General features: G+C 36.6%; 1 protein-coding gene across 1 annotated transcript in view; it reads left to right on the forward strand.

Moving 5' to 3' along the window:
• Positions 1-18955, forward strand: part of SEC23A (SEC23 homolog A, COPII coat complex component) — a 58728-nt gene that overhangs the window by 11729 nt on the left and 28044 nt on the right. Inside the window, exons 8-13 of the mRNA XM_006053765.3 lie at positions 4777-4935; positions 6344-6459; positions 11020-11143; positions 14117-14197; positions 15803-15892; positions 17517-17623. Coding sequence (XP_006053827.1) covers positions 4777-4935; positions 6344-6459; positions 11020-11143; positions 14117-14197; positions 15803-15892; positions 17517-17623 — 677 coding nt within the window. The remainder of the gene's footprint in view (positions 1-4776; positions 4936-6343; positions 6460-11019; positions 11144-14116; positions 14198-15802; positions 15893-17516; positions 17624-18955) is intronic.

Here is an 18955-nt window from a genome sequence, read left to right on the forward strand (position 1 = left end):
TTAATATTTTTTAAGAGTACAGTCTAGTTATTTTTTTAATTTTAATTTTGAAAATTTTAATTGTAGGACAATGGCTTTATAATTTTGTATTAGTTTAGGCTAGTTATTCTGTAGAATGACTTTCAATTTGGGTTTATCTGATCTTTTCTCATGAGTAGATTGAGCTTTTGCACTTTTGGCAGGAATATTGCAAAAAAAAATGGAAATACTGATTTGCGATCTGCTTAGTGCAGCATCTCAGGAATTCCATGATGTGACGTTAACTTATTTTATTACTGCTGGTTTACTTAGCTTTGATCACTTGGTCAAAGTGGTTTCAACCAGGTTTCTTCACTGTAGCGTTTTATTTTTCCCATTGTAAGTCTCTAGTCCCATCACTTCATGGGAAATAGATGGGGAAACAGTGGAAGCAGTGTCAGACTTTATTTTTTGGGGCTCCAAAATCACTGCAGATGGTGACTGCAGCCATGAAATTAAAAGACGCTTACTCCTTGGAAGGAAAGTTATGACCATCCTAGATAGCATATTCAAAAGCAGAGACATTACTTTGCCAACAAAGGTCCGTCTAGTCAAGGCTATGGTTTTTCCTGTGGTCATGTATGGATGTGAGAGTTGAACTGTGAAGAAGGCCGGGCGCCAAAGAATTGATGCTTTTGAACTGTGGTGTTGGAGAAGACTCTTGAGAGTCCCTTGGACTGCAAGGAGATCCAACCAGTCCATTCTGAAGGAGATCAGCCCTGGGATTTCTTTGGAAGGAATGAGCTAAAGCTGAAACTCCAATTCTTTGGCCACCTGATGTGAAGAGTTGACTCATTGGAAAAGACCCTGATGCTGGGAGGGATTGGGGGCAGGAGGAGAAGGGGACGACAGAGGATGAGCTGGCTGGATGGCATCACCGACTCGATGGACGTGAGTCTGAGTGAACTCCGGGAGTTGGTGATGGACAGGGAGGCCTGGCGTGCTGCGATTCATGGGGTCGCAAAGAGTCGGACATGACTGAGCGACTGAACTGAACTGAATGGGGAGATTCCTTGTGTACTCATCAAACTTTTACCCAGTAGTTTTATCGTCCATTCTTGATTCTTGCTTGATCAATTATTATTGAGAGGGGGGCTAAATAGTGACTTTCTAATTCCATCATTTCTTCTATATTTATTGACTTTCTACTTGAGTGTTCTGTTCTTCATTTATGTTTATATCAATGTGAATTCTTATTTAATCCAATGGATTTTATTCCTTTACTGTCATTATTTTTTTTTTGAAACTCAAATTGTCCAGATTTTTACAATGGGAGCCCTTTCAAGCTGGCTCCTAGGTCCTTATTATATGTCCTCGTCACTGTTTGAACATTTACTTGCTTTCTAGTATAGTAAGATGCTCATCTTACATGTTCCCTGCCCTTGACCTGAAATTGGCCATTTAGAAGCCCTGGTTTCTTTTAGCTCTGTTTCTTTTGGAACATAACCATGCTTCTACTTCTGCTTTATTGACTATGCCAAAGCCTTTGACTGTGTGAATAACAACAAATTGTGGAAAATTCTTAAAGAGATGAGAATACCAGACCACCTTACCTGCCTCCTGAGAAATCTGCATGAAAGTCAAGAAGCAACAGTTAGAACCAGACGTGGAACAACAGCAGACTGCTTCCAAATTGGGAAAGGAGTGCATCAAGGCTGTATATTGTCACCCTGCTTTTATTTAACTTATATGCAGAGCACAACATGCGAAATGCTAGGCTGGATGAAGGACAAGCTGGAATCAAGATTGCCAGGAGAAATATCAATAACCTCAGATATGCAGATGACATCACCCTTATGGCAGAAAGTGAAGAGGAACTGAAGAGCTTCTTGATAAAAGTGAAAGAGGAGAGTGAAAAAGTAGGCTTAGAACTCAATATTCAGAAAACTAAGATCATGGCATCTAGTCCCATCACTTCATGGCAAATAGATGGGGAAACAGTGGAAACAGACTTTATTTTTTGGGGCTCCAAAATCACTGCAGATGTTGACTGCAGCCATGAAATTAAAAGATGCTTGCTCCTTGGAAGAAAAGCTATGACCAGCCTAGACAGCAGAGTAAAAACCAGAGACATTACTTTGCCAACAAAGGTCCATCTAGTCAAAGCTATGGTTTTTCCAGTAGTCATGTATGGATGTGAGAGTTGGACTATAAAGAAAGCTGAGTGCCAAAGAACTGATGCTTTTGAACTGTGGTGTTGGAGAAGATTCTTTAGAGTCCCTTGGACTGCAAGAAGATCCATCCAGTCCATCCTAAAGGAAATCAGTCCTGAATATTCATTGGAAGGACTGATGCTGAAGCTGAAGCTCCCATACTTTGGCCACCTGATGTGAAGAAGTGATTCATTGGAAAAGACCCTGATGCTGGGAAAAATTGAAGGCAGGAGGAGAAGGGGATGGTTGGATGGCATCACTGACTTGATGCACATGTTTGAGCAAGCTCCAGGAGTTGGTGATGGACAGGGAATCTGGCGTACTGCAGCCCATGGGGTTGCAGAGTTGGACACAACTGAGTGACTGAACTGATGGTTCATGTGCTCACTGTTACTAGAATGTCATTGCTTTTATGTCCTAGTGAATAGAGCTAAGAAGCAGATATGTATAAGGAGAAGATAAGTATGTATGTTTCCCTTTCTCTCTATAGCTATATATTTATATATATATACACATAACCATATAATTAAGTGTATGTGTGCATATATTTACACATATATCTACATTCCCCTGCAAACATCTATGTCTATCTCTATTAAAACCATAAACACTATATATATTAGAAACCAAGATTTCTTTCAGATATATCTAATTCCAATTTAGTACCACAGGATTTATTCTGTCCTTCCCACTTTGCATATTTGTAATTCCTTTGACCGTGAGAAGCTGGCTGTGACTATTTAAAATATATTTACTTATTTGCTCAGTGTTAGAATACAGATAGACTAGTTTTAGAATTTTTGGCTCAGATCTCTGTGAAAAAGCCTAGGAGTTAGGGCTCAATGTTTATTTAACATTCTGAGGATATATGAGACAAAATACACTATACTCAAAAGTGAACTGGGTTAGTTATCCACACCCTCCCCCCACTTCATGTGGTTATGTTTTTGATTTGTTGCACATTCTGTACATGTCTTTTTAAAAAATCCCATTCCTCTTTTGCATGCGTGTATATGTATAGTGAAACATTAACATGCTTCCAAATCAAAGTTGTACAAAACTACATGTTCAGAGTAGTTCAGTCCCTTTGTTGTATGAAATTTGTCTTCTAGTAAATTTCTTAAGAAGATGTAAGGGTACAGAATTTCATAAACTGTCTAATGTTTAAACACTTCTTCTGTGGCTTTTTTATAGTTGAAGGATAACTTGGCAGGATATAAAAAGCCTTGCTTCTCACTTTCTTTCTGGTAGTTTTTGAAAATGATGCTCCATTGTTTTCTTGCTTTGATGATTTTGAGAAGACTGATGCCAGTCTAATTCTCTTGCCCATGTAAATTATTTGATCATTTTGCTTGGAGGTCTTGAATTTATCTTTATTATCTTAATAGCATTATTAGAATGTCTTGTGGGTAAATATTCTCTAGTGTCTGCTGATCCTTCTTTATATGTGTATTCAAATCTTTTGTTTCTATAAAGTTTTCTTGTATCATAGTTTTAAGTATTAGTTTTTTAACTGTTTTATCTTCTTTAAGAACTTCAATTACACATAAATTGGGTCTTTGCCTGTTTTCCATTTCAGCCACTTTGTCTCTGCTCTCTTATTCTTTACTTCGTTTTTATGCTCTTGGGTATTTTCTTGCTTTTCTTCAGTTTCCTTTAAGTTTTCATTTGAGTCTGGCAGTTGTTCTGTGCTGGTTGCTAGCTCCCTTCTTTCTTCCCTCTACTTTTCCCCAAACTGCCCTTGCTCTGTGTGAAGGTTTGCATGGGAGATAGCTCACTGGGACTTAGTGTTTATTTTTTTCCTTATAAGTAATTCAAAGTTTAAATGTTTTTTGTGTTCTAGTTATGAAGATGTGCGGTTTGTATACTTTTATTTGTTCTTCTTTACTGATGTTTCAGCTTTACATGATTGCTATTACATCAGCAAGATGATACCCAGGATGAAAAGATTATTTTTATTTATTAATCTAATTTAAGAAAGTCATATAAGTAATAAGTATACCTAATAAAAACATTCAAACAATATATAAGGATATATGAAAATGAAAATTAAAAGGCAGTTTTCCTCGCTCTTCCCTAGATTTGTTAAGTATGTGATTTTTAAAATTATTATTAAAGTTTATATCTCTTACATTCTTTTCTGCACTTGATCTTAGCCAAAAGCCCGAGAAGTGATATATTCTTTTCTGAATGTAATGAATAAGTAGCTTGAAAATGCACTCTGTATTTTTTTTTCAATAACTGCTTACAGAAATTAAAAGCATTTTGAATATGATATTATTCATTTGTGGAACAAATAGAGTGCCCTATTTTCTTCTTCTTTCCCTACTCCTTCCTGTCTGTACTAGTTAAGCAGGAGGAACAACCTTGCTTATAGGGATCAGGTTTATAGATAATTTTAAAATTAGGAAAAACATGACTATTAGAATAGAATTTCAAAAGAGAGATATGTCTTGTGTTTAAATTTTGTTTTAAACATTTGATTATTCTTGAAATATGTGTGCTTTCCTGTTGTTTAGAAAGAATATATCAAAATTCACTATCAGAAATGTGTATCCATGTGTTTCCCTTTAAACTCTTCTCATGGGTTCCTTTTTCCTGATAGTGTACTTTTCCCAACACTGGTGCTCGTATCATGATGTTCATTGGTGGTCCAGCCACTCAGGGGCCTGGAATGGTGGTTGGAGATGAATTGAAGACACCCATAAGATCATGGCATGACATTGAAAAAGACAATGCCAAATATGTCAAAAAGGGAACTAAGGTAAGTTTGATTTTTAAGTCTTTTTGCCTTATTAGAAAAATTCATTTGATGAAGGAGGAGGAATATAATTACTTGATGATAAATCTGATATTGTGATGATCCTATAGCTGCCATTCAGAATTAGAGAAATAGTCTTTTTTTTCCTTAATAACTTAGGGTATTTTTTTTCTGGTTTTAAATATTAAAAACTTAATTTTGTTGTTTAGTTGCTCAGTTGTGTCCGACTCTTTGCGACCCCATGGACTGCAGCATGCCTGGCCTCCCTGTCTATCACCAACTCCTGGAGTTTACTCAAACTCATGTCCATTGAGTCAGTGATGCCATCCGACGATCTCATCCTCTGTTGTCCCCTTCTCCTCCTGTCTTCAATCTTTCCCAGCATCAGGGTCTTTTCTAATGAGTCAGATCTTCACATCAGGTGGCTGAAGTATTAAAAACTTAAAAAATTTAATATTTTTAAATTAAATTTAATTTAAATATTAACTTTTTAATTAAAACCTTAATAGTGGACACCAGTAGGTGTCTCTTTAAAAATTAATCCTGGGAGAAAACCTGTGTGTCTTTTTAATATTCATGTTAAAGAATGTCTTTCCCTCAAGGAAGAATTTCTTAAATTTTCCTATTTCTTATTTTCAAGAGGCTGCCCTTTAGATGTGAATATTATTCATAATTTGAATAGTCCAGCATTTTCTCATGAGTTGTTCTCTGTTCATGAAACTTTAATTTTACCTGAGTTTGTGTCAGTACATTTTTTACTACTTTTGATTCTTGACACCCTTGTATTGGTCTGCTTATTAATTCCCAACCATCCCCCTTTTAAAAAAATTCTCTAAAGTTTACAATTTTAGCTTAGTTGTGCTGTATTGTCTCATCTGTTTTTTTGGTAGTCATTATTCAATTTTTAGTGTGTAGCTAATAACAGATAATTTTTGTTACTATTAATGGATACTATTTTCCTGACACCTAATTTCCCTTTTGAGCTTGGAATATTTCTTAGAGCTATAAAAAAAGTTTTATATTTGTTTATCTTAACGATTTTGTTATTGTCTCTCTATTTTTGATGTTACTTGGGTATAGATTTAGCCAAGAAAAAGTTCTGTATTGATTCTTCTATTATTTTTATGTATGAAGAGCAAGATGTTCACCATGCTTTTCTTCAAGGTTAACTTGATTAAGGAGTTTATAAAGAATAGCAGTTAAAGTAAAGAATGTGAAAGTGCCAGACTTACTAGAATTTATTGTATTATTTTATGAGACATTATAGAAAATTAAATTAGGACAAATCCTATTTAAATTATTATGGACTCGGAACATTTCTTAGATCATCTTGATCTATTAATGGTAAAAGAGTTATAAGATGATGAAGTTTGTACATTACTTTGATTTGATCTTAAAAATTCTGTTGTAGCATTTTGAAGCATTGGCTAATCGTGCTGCTACCACTGGTCATGTTATTGATATCTATGCATGTGCATTAGATCAGACGGGTCTCCTGGAGATGAAATGCTGTCCTAACCTTACTGGGTATGTATTCACATTTTTATAAGTTTTGCAATTATAAGCTAATAATGAGAGTTTACAAATATAAACCAATGACAATTTTGGAAAAAGTAACCGAGTCATCATCCTGCCACTCTAGGGCAACAGCTGTTAAGTTTTTTATACTCCTTTCAGTGATGCTCACTTCAAATTTTTTCTAAAATACAATTAAAAAGGCACAAGTTCTGTTTGAAAAGCTCATCTTGATACTCTTAAGTCATTGTATTTTATTACTTTAGTGGCTTTTGTGAAATTTAATTAACATACCATAAAATTTACCCATTTAAAGCATATAATTTATTTTACTTTCTTTTGGCTGTGCTGCATGGCATATGGCATGTGGGATCTTAGTTCCCCAACCAGGGATTAAACCAGTGCCCCCTGCATTGGGAGCACAGAGTCTTAACCACTGGACAGCCATGGAAGTCCCTAAAGCATATAATTTATTTTTTTAGTATATTCTAACTATCACCGTAATTTAATTTTAGGACATTTAGATTATCCCAGCAAGAAACTCAGTACCCATTAGCAGTCACTCTCTATTTCTCCTTCCTTCCCCTCACCTTTCAGCCTAGACAACCAGTAAACTACTTTCTGTCTCTATTTTTTTGTGAAGTTGCTCAGTTGTGTCTGACTCTTTGTGACCCCATGGACTGTAGCCTACCAGGCTCCTCTGTCCATGGGATTTTCCAGGCAATAGTACTGGAGTGGATTGCCATTTCCTTCTCCAGGGGATCTTCCCAACCCAGGGATTGAACCCGGGTCTCCCGCATTGTAGACAGATGCTTTACCATCTCTATAGATTTGTCTATTCTTGATATTAGGGGGAAGCCATTTTGTCCTTCACCATTAAGAATAATGTTAGCTGTGGATTTTTGTAGATTCTTTTATCAGGTTGAATATGTTCCTATCCCTAGTTTGTTGGATTTTACTTTGAGTGAGATGGGAAGTCATTAGTGAGTTTTCGGGAGAGGAGTGATATGATTTGACTAAATGTTTTAAAAGGGTCATTGATTTCAGTTGTCTTCAGCAGTGAGATACAGGAATAGCAAGTGGTGGCATCACAGGCGGTGAGACAAGGTTGGATTTTGGATATATTTAGAAGGTAGAAGATTTGCTGATAGGTTGGATCTGAGGTTTGAGAAACGCAAATGAGTCTAGAAGGATTGTGCTGTTCTTTATTGAAATGGGTACGAATGGGAGGAGAAACAGTTGGAGAGAAGATTAGGAGTTCAGTTCCGAACGTGTTTGGTTTACTATGCCAGTAGACATCCGTTGGAGGAGTTGAGTAGCAGTTGGATATTAGAACCTGGAAGGCAGAAGATAGGTCTGGATTTATATCTGTAGATATAAATGTGGGAGTTGCCAGAATATTACAGGTTTTTTTAAAGTAGTAAAAGTGGATGAGATTATAAGATTGTGTAATTTATCACTGTGAAGGTCATTGGTAACTTTCCTAAGAGCATTGAAAGTTGACTTAGAATGAATAAGAAAAGGAGCAGGAGAGGGGATTGGGAGCAGCTGGTATAGACCAGAACTTCTCAGACTTCCATTTCACATTTACATGTCAGAAGGATATCTTGGTAAAATGCAGATTCTGGGTTTAGTATGCATAGAATGGGACTTAAAATTCTGCTTTTCAAACAAGACCCTTGGTGATGCTAATGTTGATGGATCAAGGGCCACACTGACTAGGAAGGGTATAGACAGCTCTTGCATAAAAGTTTGTTGTAAAAGGGAGCAGATAATAGGGTGCAGTATATGTTGCCATTAATTTAGGATGCTTAACTAGGTTTAGTGATAATGTAGATCATTATAGATGGTATGTTTACAAAGGTAGAAAATCTGAAAGAATGTACATGCCGACTGTAAAATCAGTATGTTAGATTGTCAAGACTTCTAAATCAGGGTCAGTGTACAAGCTTCAATTATATTTTTGTATACCAGTAACAAATACAGTAGACCCTTGAACACCACGAAGTTGAACTGCACAGGTCCACTTATATGTGGATATTTTTTCAGAAAATATACACTGAATTACTATACCATCCTTAGTTGGTTGAATCTGGGGATGTGGAACTGTGGATACAAAGGGGTAATTAAAAAGTTTTACATAGATTTTTGACTGAGCATAAGGGTCTGTGTCCCAACTCTGGGTTGTTCAAGAGTCAACAATAAAGGGCAAACAAAATTTAACAACATACAATCTATAATAGCATCAGAGATGACATAAATTAGGACTTTAGCAGTATCGAAAATAAAATTACTGTTGAGTACTTCTCTGGTTGTTCAGTGGCTAAGACTCCATACTCCCAATGTAGGGGTTCTGGTTTCAGTCCCTGGTCCAGGAACCAGATCCTGCATGCCTCAGTGAAGACCTGGCACAGCCAAATAAATAAATAAATACAATCTCATTAAAAAAATTACCATTGATTGATTATACTACAGCAGTTTTATTTTCTTGCCCAATTTAATTTTTGATTGTTTTTATTTAAAAACTGCTCAAAATGTTTTTATTATTTAAAAACTATACAAAATGTTTATAAATGTTTGTACTCATGTTGTTTATGAGTATATATGTCTTCTTTTAATTTTTTACTAAAAATTTTTTTTAATCCCCCATTTAACGTAAACAGAAATTTTACATGCCTTCCCCTACTTTGGGCTTCCCTGGTGGCTCAGAGGGTAAAGCATCTGCCTGCAATGCAGAAGACCGGTGTTCAATCCCTGGGTCGGGAAGATCCCCTGGAGAAGGAAATGGCAACCCACTCCGGTATTCTTGCCTGGAGAATCCCACGGACAGAGGAGCCTGGTGGGCTGCAGTCCAAGGATCACGAAGAGTCAGACACAACTGAGCGACTTCACTTTCCCCTACTTTGCATTTTTTACTCACATCCTGGAAATAGATTTATACAGTTGACTCTTGAACAATTTGAGGATTAGGGGAACTGACCCTTTGCATAGTGGAAAGTCTGAATAGAATTTATAGCTGGCCCTCCGTATCTGTGGTTCTTCCATATTTGTAGTTGTACATTCTCAGATTCTACCATCAGTGAATAGTATGGTTCTGTGTATTTATTACTGAAAAAAAAACAACACACATATAAGTGAACCCATGCAGTTCAAAACCTGTGTTGTTCAAGGATCAGTTGTGTATTACTCCACTGTGTGGATATACCGTATTTTATTCAGCTAGTTTAACAGATGATCATCTGGATTATTCCCAATCTTTTATTACTGTAAAAAGTACTTAAGTGAATAGACTTGTGCCTATATTTTCCTTTTTGTTTTTGTTTGCCCAGTGATCTTTGGGATGGATTCCTAATAGTGTGTTTGCTGGATAAAAGAGAAAATACATATTTAATTTTGTTATATATTGTCACATTCGCTTGCGTTGGGGTTGCACCATTTTCCATTCCCATCAGCAATTATGAAAGTGCCTACTTTTCCCACAGTCTCCTCAACAGAATACATTGTCAGACTGCTTTGCTGATTTATTAGGGTGGAAATGGCATCTCGGATAGTTTCTATTTGACAATTAATGTTTTTTTTAAAACTTAAATTTATAGAAGTACATGGTTATGGAAAAAAATTAACAGTATTTAAGTGCATAAAGTGAAAATGCTCCCTAAGTATCCCTGTATTCTCATTCACTAGGTATAACACTGTTAGGCTTGACGTGATACACAGAGACAAACACATGCATACACACATACACATGTAGATGTTTTAAAAATGAGAATGCATGCCATTAACTCAGCTGTCTTCACTAGCAGGGAGAACTGGGTAACTGGGGTAGGAGAAACACATATGTTCAGTTCGGTTCAGTTGCTCAGTCATGTCCAGCTCTTTGCAACCCCATGAATTGCAGCACGCCAGGCCTCCCTGTCCATCACCAGCTCCCGGAGTTCACTCAGACTCATGTCCATTGAGTCAGTGATGCCATCCAGCCATCTCATCCTCTGTCGTCCCCTTCTCCTCCTGCCCCCAATCCCTCCCAGCATCAGAGTCTTTGTCCAATGAGTCAGCTCTTCGCATCAGGTGGCCAAAGTATTGGAAGTTTCAGCTTCAACATCAGTCCTTCCAGTGAACACCCAGGACTGATCTTTAGAATGGACTGGTTGGATCTCCTTGCAGTTCAAGGGACTCTCAAGTCTTTCCAACACCACAGTTTAAAAGCATCAATTCTTCTGCCCTTAGCTTTCTTTATAGTCCAACTCTCACTTCCAACACATATGTTACTGTGTACCCATTTGTGCTTTCTGAATTTTGTAATGTATGATGTATAACCTATTTAAAAAAGATTTTTAAAAAATTACTGAGGGCAAATACAAGTGTTAGGGGCACTCAGGTACCCTCAGAATTGAGATTATTTGTGGGGTAGGAATATTTTCATATAATTGAGTTTTTAAAATTAATGTTAATAAACACATTTTAGGAAATATCTTTAAAATGTTAGTAGTGTTGAGAAATAATTTGCTTTTCTGGTTTTACCACATGGACCCAAGTACTCGCATCACATTGTTTCTTGTTCTTTTCATGCAGAGGATACATGGTAATGGGCGACTCTTTCAACACTTCTTTATTCAAGCAGACCTTTCAAAGAGTTTTTACCAAAGATATGCATGGGCAGTTTAAAATGGGCTTTGGTGGTACATTAGAAATAAAGGTAAGAGCTAAAACTTGACATGTGTGGTATGTTACCAAGAGAGAAATTTGTAGGCTTGATCATAATTTTAAAATACCATCAGTCAAACTCAATATATACCTTAAAAATAGTGGTTATCTTATATTGAAACCTGGAGTTAGAGATTTTATTCACTATAATACTGTTCATTATTAAACATATAATGAAATTTTACTTGAGCATCCATAGATAATTGTTAAAACAAGAAAAAATCATGTAAGTGAAATTTCCTTTGACTCCATTTTTTGTTTATATAGGGTTTAACTTTTTAAGGCTAGGTATACCTTGTTTTATTGTGCTTTGCAGGTACTATGTTTTTTACAAGTTGAGGATTTGTGGCAACCCTGTGTGGAGCAAGTCTATTAGCACCATTTTTCCACCAGTATTTGCTTATTTTATCTCTGTCGTTTTGGTAATTCTCTCAATATTTGAAACCTTTTCATTATTATTGCATTTGTCATCTGTGATTTTTGATGTTACCATTAATACCATAATTGTTTTGGAGCACCGTGAACCATGCCCATTTAAGACAGTGAACTTAATCAGCAAATGTATATGTTCTGATCACTCCATCTATCTCTCTCCCTCTTCTCAGGCCTTCCTGTTCCCTGAGACACAATAATATTTTAAATTACATCAATTAATAACTGTGCAATGGCCTCTAAAGTGTTCAAGTGAAAGAAAGAGTCCCACATCTCTTACTTTAAATCAAAAGCTTACTGAGGAAGGCATATCAAAAGCCAAGACAGGCCAAAAGCTAGGCTTCTTGGCACCGAACATTTAGCCAAGTTATGAAGGCACAGGAAAAGTTCTTGAAGGAAATTAAAAGTACATGAATGATAGAAAAAAGAAAGTGAAATAGCCTGATTGTGGTATTTTTAGTGGCCTGGATTGAGGATAAAACCTGCTAATACATTCCCTTAGGCCAAATCCTAATCTTGAGCAGGCCCTAACTCTCTTCAGTTCTTGGAAGGCTGAGAGAGGTGAGGAAGCTGCAGAGGAAAAATCTGAAGCTAGCACAGAGTCAGTTCATAAGGTTTAAGGAAAGTATGAGAGTGCAAGAGAAGCAGCAAGTGGTGATATAGAAGCTGCAGGAAAATTATCCAGAAGATCTAGCTAAGATAGCTGATGAAGGTAGCTAATTAAAACAAGCTTTCAATGTAGGTGAAATGGTATTCTACTGGAAGAAAATGCCATTGAGAACTTTCATAGCTGGAGAGAAGTCAGTGTCGGGTGTCAAAGGACAGGCTTGACTCTCTTGTTAGGGGCTAATGCAGTTGGTGACTGTAAGTTAAATTAAGACTCATTTACCATTTCTGAAAATCCTTGGACCCTTAAGAATCTTCTCTCCATGCTCTTTAAGTGGAACAGCATAGCCTGGATGACAGCATATCTGTTTACCCCATGTTTACTGAATATTTTGAACCCACTGTTGAGACCTACTGCTCAGAAAAAAAGGTTCTCTTTTAAATACTATTGTTCACTGAAAATGCATCTGGTACTCCAAGAGTTCTGATATAGACAGACAATGAGATTCATGTTGTTTTCATGCCTGCTAACCCAGTGTCTGTTATGCAGCCCATGGATCAAGGAGTAGTTTCAACTTTCAAGTCATATTTTTTAAGAAATATATTTCATAAGGTCATGCTGCCATAGATGATGATTCATTTGATGAATCTTGGCAGAGAATTCACCATTCTAGATGCTATTAAGAACATATGTGATTTGTGAAAAGAGGTAAAAAATATCAGCCTTAACAGGCATTTGAAAGAAGTTTCAAGCCTCATGGGTCTCTGAGGGGTTCAAGACTTCAGTGGAGGAAGTAATTACAGATATAGTGGAAACAACTAGGGAACTAGAATTAGAAGTGGGGAATTAGAGCTAGCTAGAATTAGAGCCTGGAGAAGGCAATGACAACCCACTCCAGTACTCTTGCCTGGCAAATCCCATGGATGGAGGAGCCTGGTAGGCTGTAGTCCATGGGGTCGCTAGAAGTCGGACACGACTGAGCGACTTAACTTTCACTTTTCACTTTCATGCATGGGAGAAGGAACTGGCAACCCACTCCAGTGTTCTTGCCTGGAGAATCCCAGGGATGGCGGAGCCTGGTGGGCTGCTGTCTGTGGGGTCGCAGAGTCAGACACGACTGAAGTGACTTAGCAGCAGCAGCAGCAGCAGAATTAGAGCCTGGGGACTTCTCAGGTGGTCCAATGGCTGAGACTCTGCTCCCAATGCAGGGGGCCTAGGTTCCATCCCTGGTCAGGGAACTAGATCCCACATTCCACAAATAGGAATTCATATGTTGCAACTGAAAGAAGCCACGTGCCACGACTAAAAGATCCTGCGTGCTGCAGTAAAGATCAAAGGTCCTGGGTGCTGCAACTAGGACCTGGCACAGCGAAATAAATAAATACTTAAAAGAAAATGAAGCCTGAAGATGTGACTGAATTGCTACAATCTCATAATGAAACTTGAATGGAGAGGAGTTTCTTCTTCAGAATGAGCAAAGAAAGTGGGGTTTCTTAAAATAGAATCTACTGGTGAAAATACTGTATAGATTGTTGAAATGACCACAAAGGATTTAAAGTATTATATAAACTTAGTTGATGAAGCAGTGACAGAGTTTGAGAGGACTCGCTCCAGTTTTGTTTTTTTTTTAATTTTATTTTATTTTTAAACTTTACATAATTGTATTAGTTTTGCCAGATATCAAAATGAATCCGCCACAGTCGCTCCAATTTTGAAAGAAGTTCAATTAATGGGTAAAATGCTGTCCGACAGTGTTGCATTCTACAGAGAAATTGCTTGTGAAAAGAAGAGTGATTTGATGCAGCAAACTTCATTGTTGTCTTATTTTAAGAAATTGCCACATATATCCAGAAAGCTCTCATTCAAAAAGGTGCTGATGTGGAGCCCACCAATATGGGGGGCTGACTGTGTATTCTTATTTTGCAGACCTCAAGGGAAATAAAGATGTCAGGAGCTATTGGACCCTGTGTGTCTCTCAATTCTAAAGGACCCTGTGTGTCTGAAAATGTAAGTCACGACCTTTTTTTCTAAAAAGAAAATCATTAATTCTCAGGGCAGATCAGTAGAGACCTGGGTAGTATGTAGCATTCCTTTCAAAATTACTTTTGAAAGTAATTTTCAAAATTACTTTTCAGTAGAACGTGGTTCAGCTTCCATTGGTATACCTCTGTTTGTGGTGGTGTTTTCCACATACTACTTTTCCCATCCGTCCCTAAATTAGAACTTTTGTACTGTCTCACTAGTCTTCTTTTTTTTATGTCTAAGTTATTCCTTGCCCCATCGTGCCTGGGGGAGAAAAAGCAACTATTATGATTTGGAAAGTTGGAGATTTCTGAAAGTCAAAATTAATTCCTCCATTTTTTTCATTAATAGAGGTTCCATTGGAGTAATTGAATTAGATTTTAGATTTTGAAAGTGAAAGTGAAAGTCACTCAGTCGTGTCTGACTCTTTGCAACCCCATGGACTATACAGTCCACGGAATTCTCCAGGCCAGAATACTGGAGTGGGTAGCCTTTCCCTTCTCCAGGGGATCTTCCCAACCCGTTCTAACTCAGGTCTCCCACATTGCAGTCTGATTCTTTACCAGCTAAGCCACAAGCTGAATTAATTCCTTTCTTACTATTATTCTATCTAGGGGATGTATAAGGTGCTTTGAGATGGCAGAATCATGTAGCTGTGAAGAAAATGATGGGATAAAATACAAAGTGTGCAATCATCTTTGAAATGACACTTTAAAAATTAATTTTAAGCAGTTTGCATGGTAAAAATTTATATCTAAGATGTTTTCTTGGAAATTAGATGGCTTAAATTACACAGTTCTGACCCAAAGAACCTGTATTCATGTATGCGTATGTTAAATCACTATCTCTTTAAGTGGATTAAATCATTGGATAGAAGGATAATGTTAGTTATAATTACTTCATTAAATTGAGTATACTTGTAATGTCTCCAATATGAGGAACTTATGCTAATACTTTTATAATTTACTTAGCAAGGATTTGAATTAATTTTATTTGTGTGAAAACTGCTTAATTTTATTTCATGGCATATTTATATGATCTTAAAAAAAATCTTAGACATTTGACATTTATTAAATTAGTTAGAAACCTGAAGTAAATTTTTTCTCACTGGTATTTTTTTCTACGTCTCCACCTTTATATATATATATGCATATATGTGTGTGTGTGTGTGTATAAGTAAGTAAGTAAGTGTTAGTCGCTCAGTTATGCCCGACTCTTTGTGACCCCATGGACTGCAGCCCACTAGGCTCCTGTGTCCATGAGATTTTTCCAGGCAAGGATACTGGAGTGGGTTGCCATTTCCTTCTCCAGGGGATCTTCCCAACCTAGGGATTGAACCCAGGTCTCCTGCACTGCAGGCAGATTCTTTACCGACTGAGCTACAAAGGAAGCCCATATATATAGTGGTAAATTCCCACTCCAGTACTCTTGCCTGGAGAATCCCATGGACAGAGGAGCCTGGCAGGCTACAGTCCGTGGGGTTGCAAGAGTCGGATATGACTTATTGACTAAACCACCACCACCACCACCACCACCACCAGAGATAAATTATATTCTCTAGCTTTCAAATATGCTGTTTTATTTTTACAGGAGATAGGAACAGGTGGCACTTGTCAGTGGAAGATATGTGGACTCAGTCCCACTACAACCTTAGCCATATATTTTGAAGTTGTCAATCAGGTATGACTTTTATATTTGAATATTGAAATGTATATTTGAAAACATAATTTAGGCCATGAGTATTTCCAGAGCTATGACCAAAAGCTTGTTCTGTTTTGAAATTTTTCTTTGTCATTTTGTATTTCTCAAGGCTGCACTCCTTGGTGAGAGGACATACTGTATAATAAGAGATGGCAGGGAGAGCTGCAAATACCCAACCTTGGGCAACCCAGCTTTTAGTCTTTTGTTTTAATGCTGTAGCATAAATAAAATCTTAAATTCTGTTCTAGTTAAGCATTTTTGTAGGTAGGTATCTAGTTCCTCCTAGGTGTCGCAAGGTATATACTGATATATGAGTCCTTTAGAAAGAAAGTTTAAGATATCAAAATTTATAGAAAAATGTTGGAAGGTAAAAGATGCCAGTATTTGGAAAGATATTTTGTTCTGCTGCAGGAGAACATTATCATATTAAAGAATGATATAATGTATAAATATTGATATGCCAGTAGTTATTGGGCATAAAATGAACTATGAAGTATTAGTAGGGAGCCTGCCTAAAATAGATGCAGTAATTTTTTAACTATTAGAATTTGTGAAAAAGATAGTGGCTCTTATCGATAGACAGTAACAACAACAACAAAGCAAGAATGGCTGTTGCCAAAGGGCATGAAGAAAGTTTCCCTTTTGACCGTCTTGTTTCTTTCTGAGGATTATTATCATATATTACTGTTGGTCTCTTCTCATTAATGGTTTTCTGTTGGTCATCTGTTCATCATGTGATTATCTTCCTAAAATCTGTGTTTTCATCTTATGTACCTAGGGGAGGAAACTTAGCTCGAGTTCTTTTTCTTTTATTGAATTGTAGTCAATTTAAAATGTTGTGTTAGTTTCAGGTGTACAGCAAAGTTATACATATATATTTTTCTATTCTTTTTCAGATTCTTTTCCCTTATAGGTTATTACAAAATATTGAGTATAGTTCCCTGTGCTATACAGTAGGTCCTTGTTGGTTATCTGTTTTATATATAGTAGTGTGTCTATGTTAATCCCCAAATCCTAATCCCCCACCCCAACCTTCCCCTTTGGTAACCATAAATTTGTTTTCTATGTCTGTGAATTTATTTCTGTTTTGTAAATAAGTTCATTTGTATCTTTTTTTTAGATTCTACATATAAATGATATCATATGATATACATGTTTCTCTGTCTCTCTTACTTAGTATGATTGTATCTCAGTCCATACATATTACTGTAAAAGGCATTATTTCATTCTTTTTTATGTTAGTTCCATTTCTTTTTATCCAGTTACTGTTAGGCAGAATTGCCTCACATATGCTTTTTTTTATCTTTTAATTTCTTTACACTTCTCCCTTCATTTTGCTTTTTCATGTTTCTCTGAATTATATATTACTTGAAATTGGTTTACTAGCTTGACTCAGTCCCCTCTTATCCTTCATAATTTTTCTCCTCTCCCCAATACATTTCTCCTTCATGTGGTAAATCACCATTGTTCTGTATGCCCTTGAAATAAGCATCCTTCTGATAGATTTTAGAATGAATTGTTAGTGCTAGGATATGCAATCCATGAGTATATGACAACATTGTAATAGCCTTTGCTTAGATTCTGCTCTTTTATGTTTATGCAGCATAATGCTCCAATTCCTCAAGGAGGGCGTGGTGCAATCCAGTTTGTGACTCAGTATCAGCATTCAAGTGGGCAGAGACGTATACGAGTGACCACCATTGCTAGGAAGTAAGTTGTATTTGTTAGAGATTTAATTTATGTGTCATGCTCCCAAAACTGGCTTCCTATTTTGAATGACATTTTGGAATGAAGTTAGTCTGGAAAGGATTCTTAGATGAGGTGAGTCTAGACATGAATAGACTTTTGGTCTGTTTTTGTTTGTCTTGGACTTGATTGTCTGGGTAGGAATTGTTGGTCAGTATAAACTTAACCTGATCTAGGTATGGTTTAGAAAATGCACACTAAAGGAAGGCATCATAGCTCTCCTTTTATTGAAATGTATTTAAATTCCAGCTTCATTTCTAAAACCATGAGACTATTTTGGTGAGTGATGGAAACAGCCTAATAATGTTTCAACAGAGTGTTGTGTTGGATGGCCTGTTAAATAGTAGAGGGCAGTATGTAGAGAGATTAGATATATTGTCCTGCTATAACTTTGCTCTGACTTAAAATCCTTGAATGAATGTTAAGGGAATATATTATTCTTTTGAAGAAAAAGTGCCAATTGAGCTTTCCTTTATGTTTGTTCAGATTTCGTACTACAAACTTTGAAGTATTGATTCTTGGCAAATAGATCAATTTATTTATGCCCCCTTGACATATGTACTGGAGAAGGAAATGGCAACCCACTCTAGTAGTCTTGCCTGGAGAATCCCAGGGACAGAGGAGTCTGGTGGGCTGCCATCTATGGGGTTGCACAGAGTCGTACATGACTAAAGTGACTTAGCAGCAACATATACATATCCCACCCCCACATGCCTGTATAACTTAATTTGGAATTCAAAATATTTGCTTAAGGAAACAACTGAGCATGTCAAATTGAGGAATACTTTACAAAGCCACTGGCTTAGACTCAGCAAAAATGTCTTAGAAGGCAAAGAAACTGTTAGTAACTTGTCCAAATAAAGGAGACTAAAGAGACATTACAACTAAAGCCAGTATACAATCCTGGATAAAATCCTGTCAGGAAAATTTTTGCTATAGGGACATTGTTGAGACAATTAGGACAATTTGAATTTGGTTTACATATAGGATAATAATATTTTATCTTTTTTTTTTCCTTTAACCACGGACTTTATTGTTTGAATATTTGCAACTATTATTCTATACACAAATTTTAATTTCTTACAAAAATCTATATTCCATATTGCTAGGTCACTTCACTTTCCATTTTATGCCAAATTTCCATCAAGAACTATTTCCCCAAATCCCAGTCTCCAGATTGTGTGGTGGTGGTGGTGTTCATTTGCTAAGTTGTGTCCGACTCTTTGCAATGCCACGGACTATAGCCTGCCTGGTTCTTCTGTCCATGAGATTTCCCAGACAAGAATACTGGAGTTA

This window comes from Bubalus bubalis, chromosome 20, assembly GCF_019923935.1.
Source record: "Bubalus bubalis isolate 160015118507 breed Murrah chromosome 20, NDDB_SH_1, whole genome shotgun sequence".
In the NCBI taxonomy this organism is placed as follows: Eukaryota; Metazoa; Chordata; class Mammalia; order Artiodactyla; family Bovidae; genus Bubalus; species Bubalus bubalis.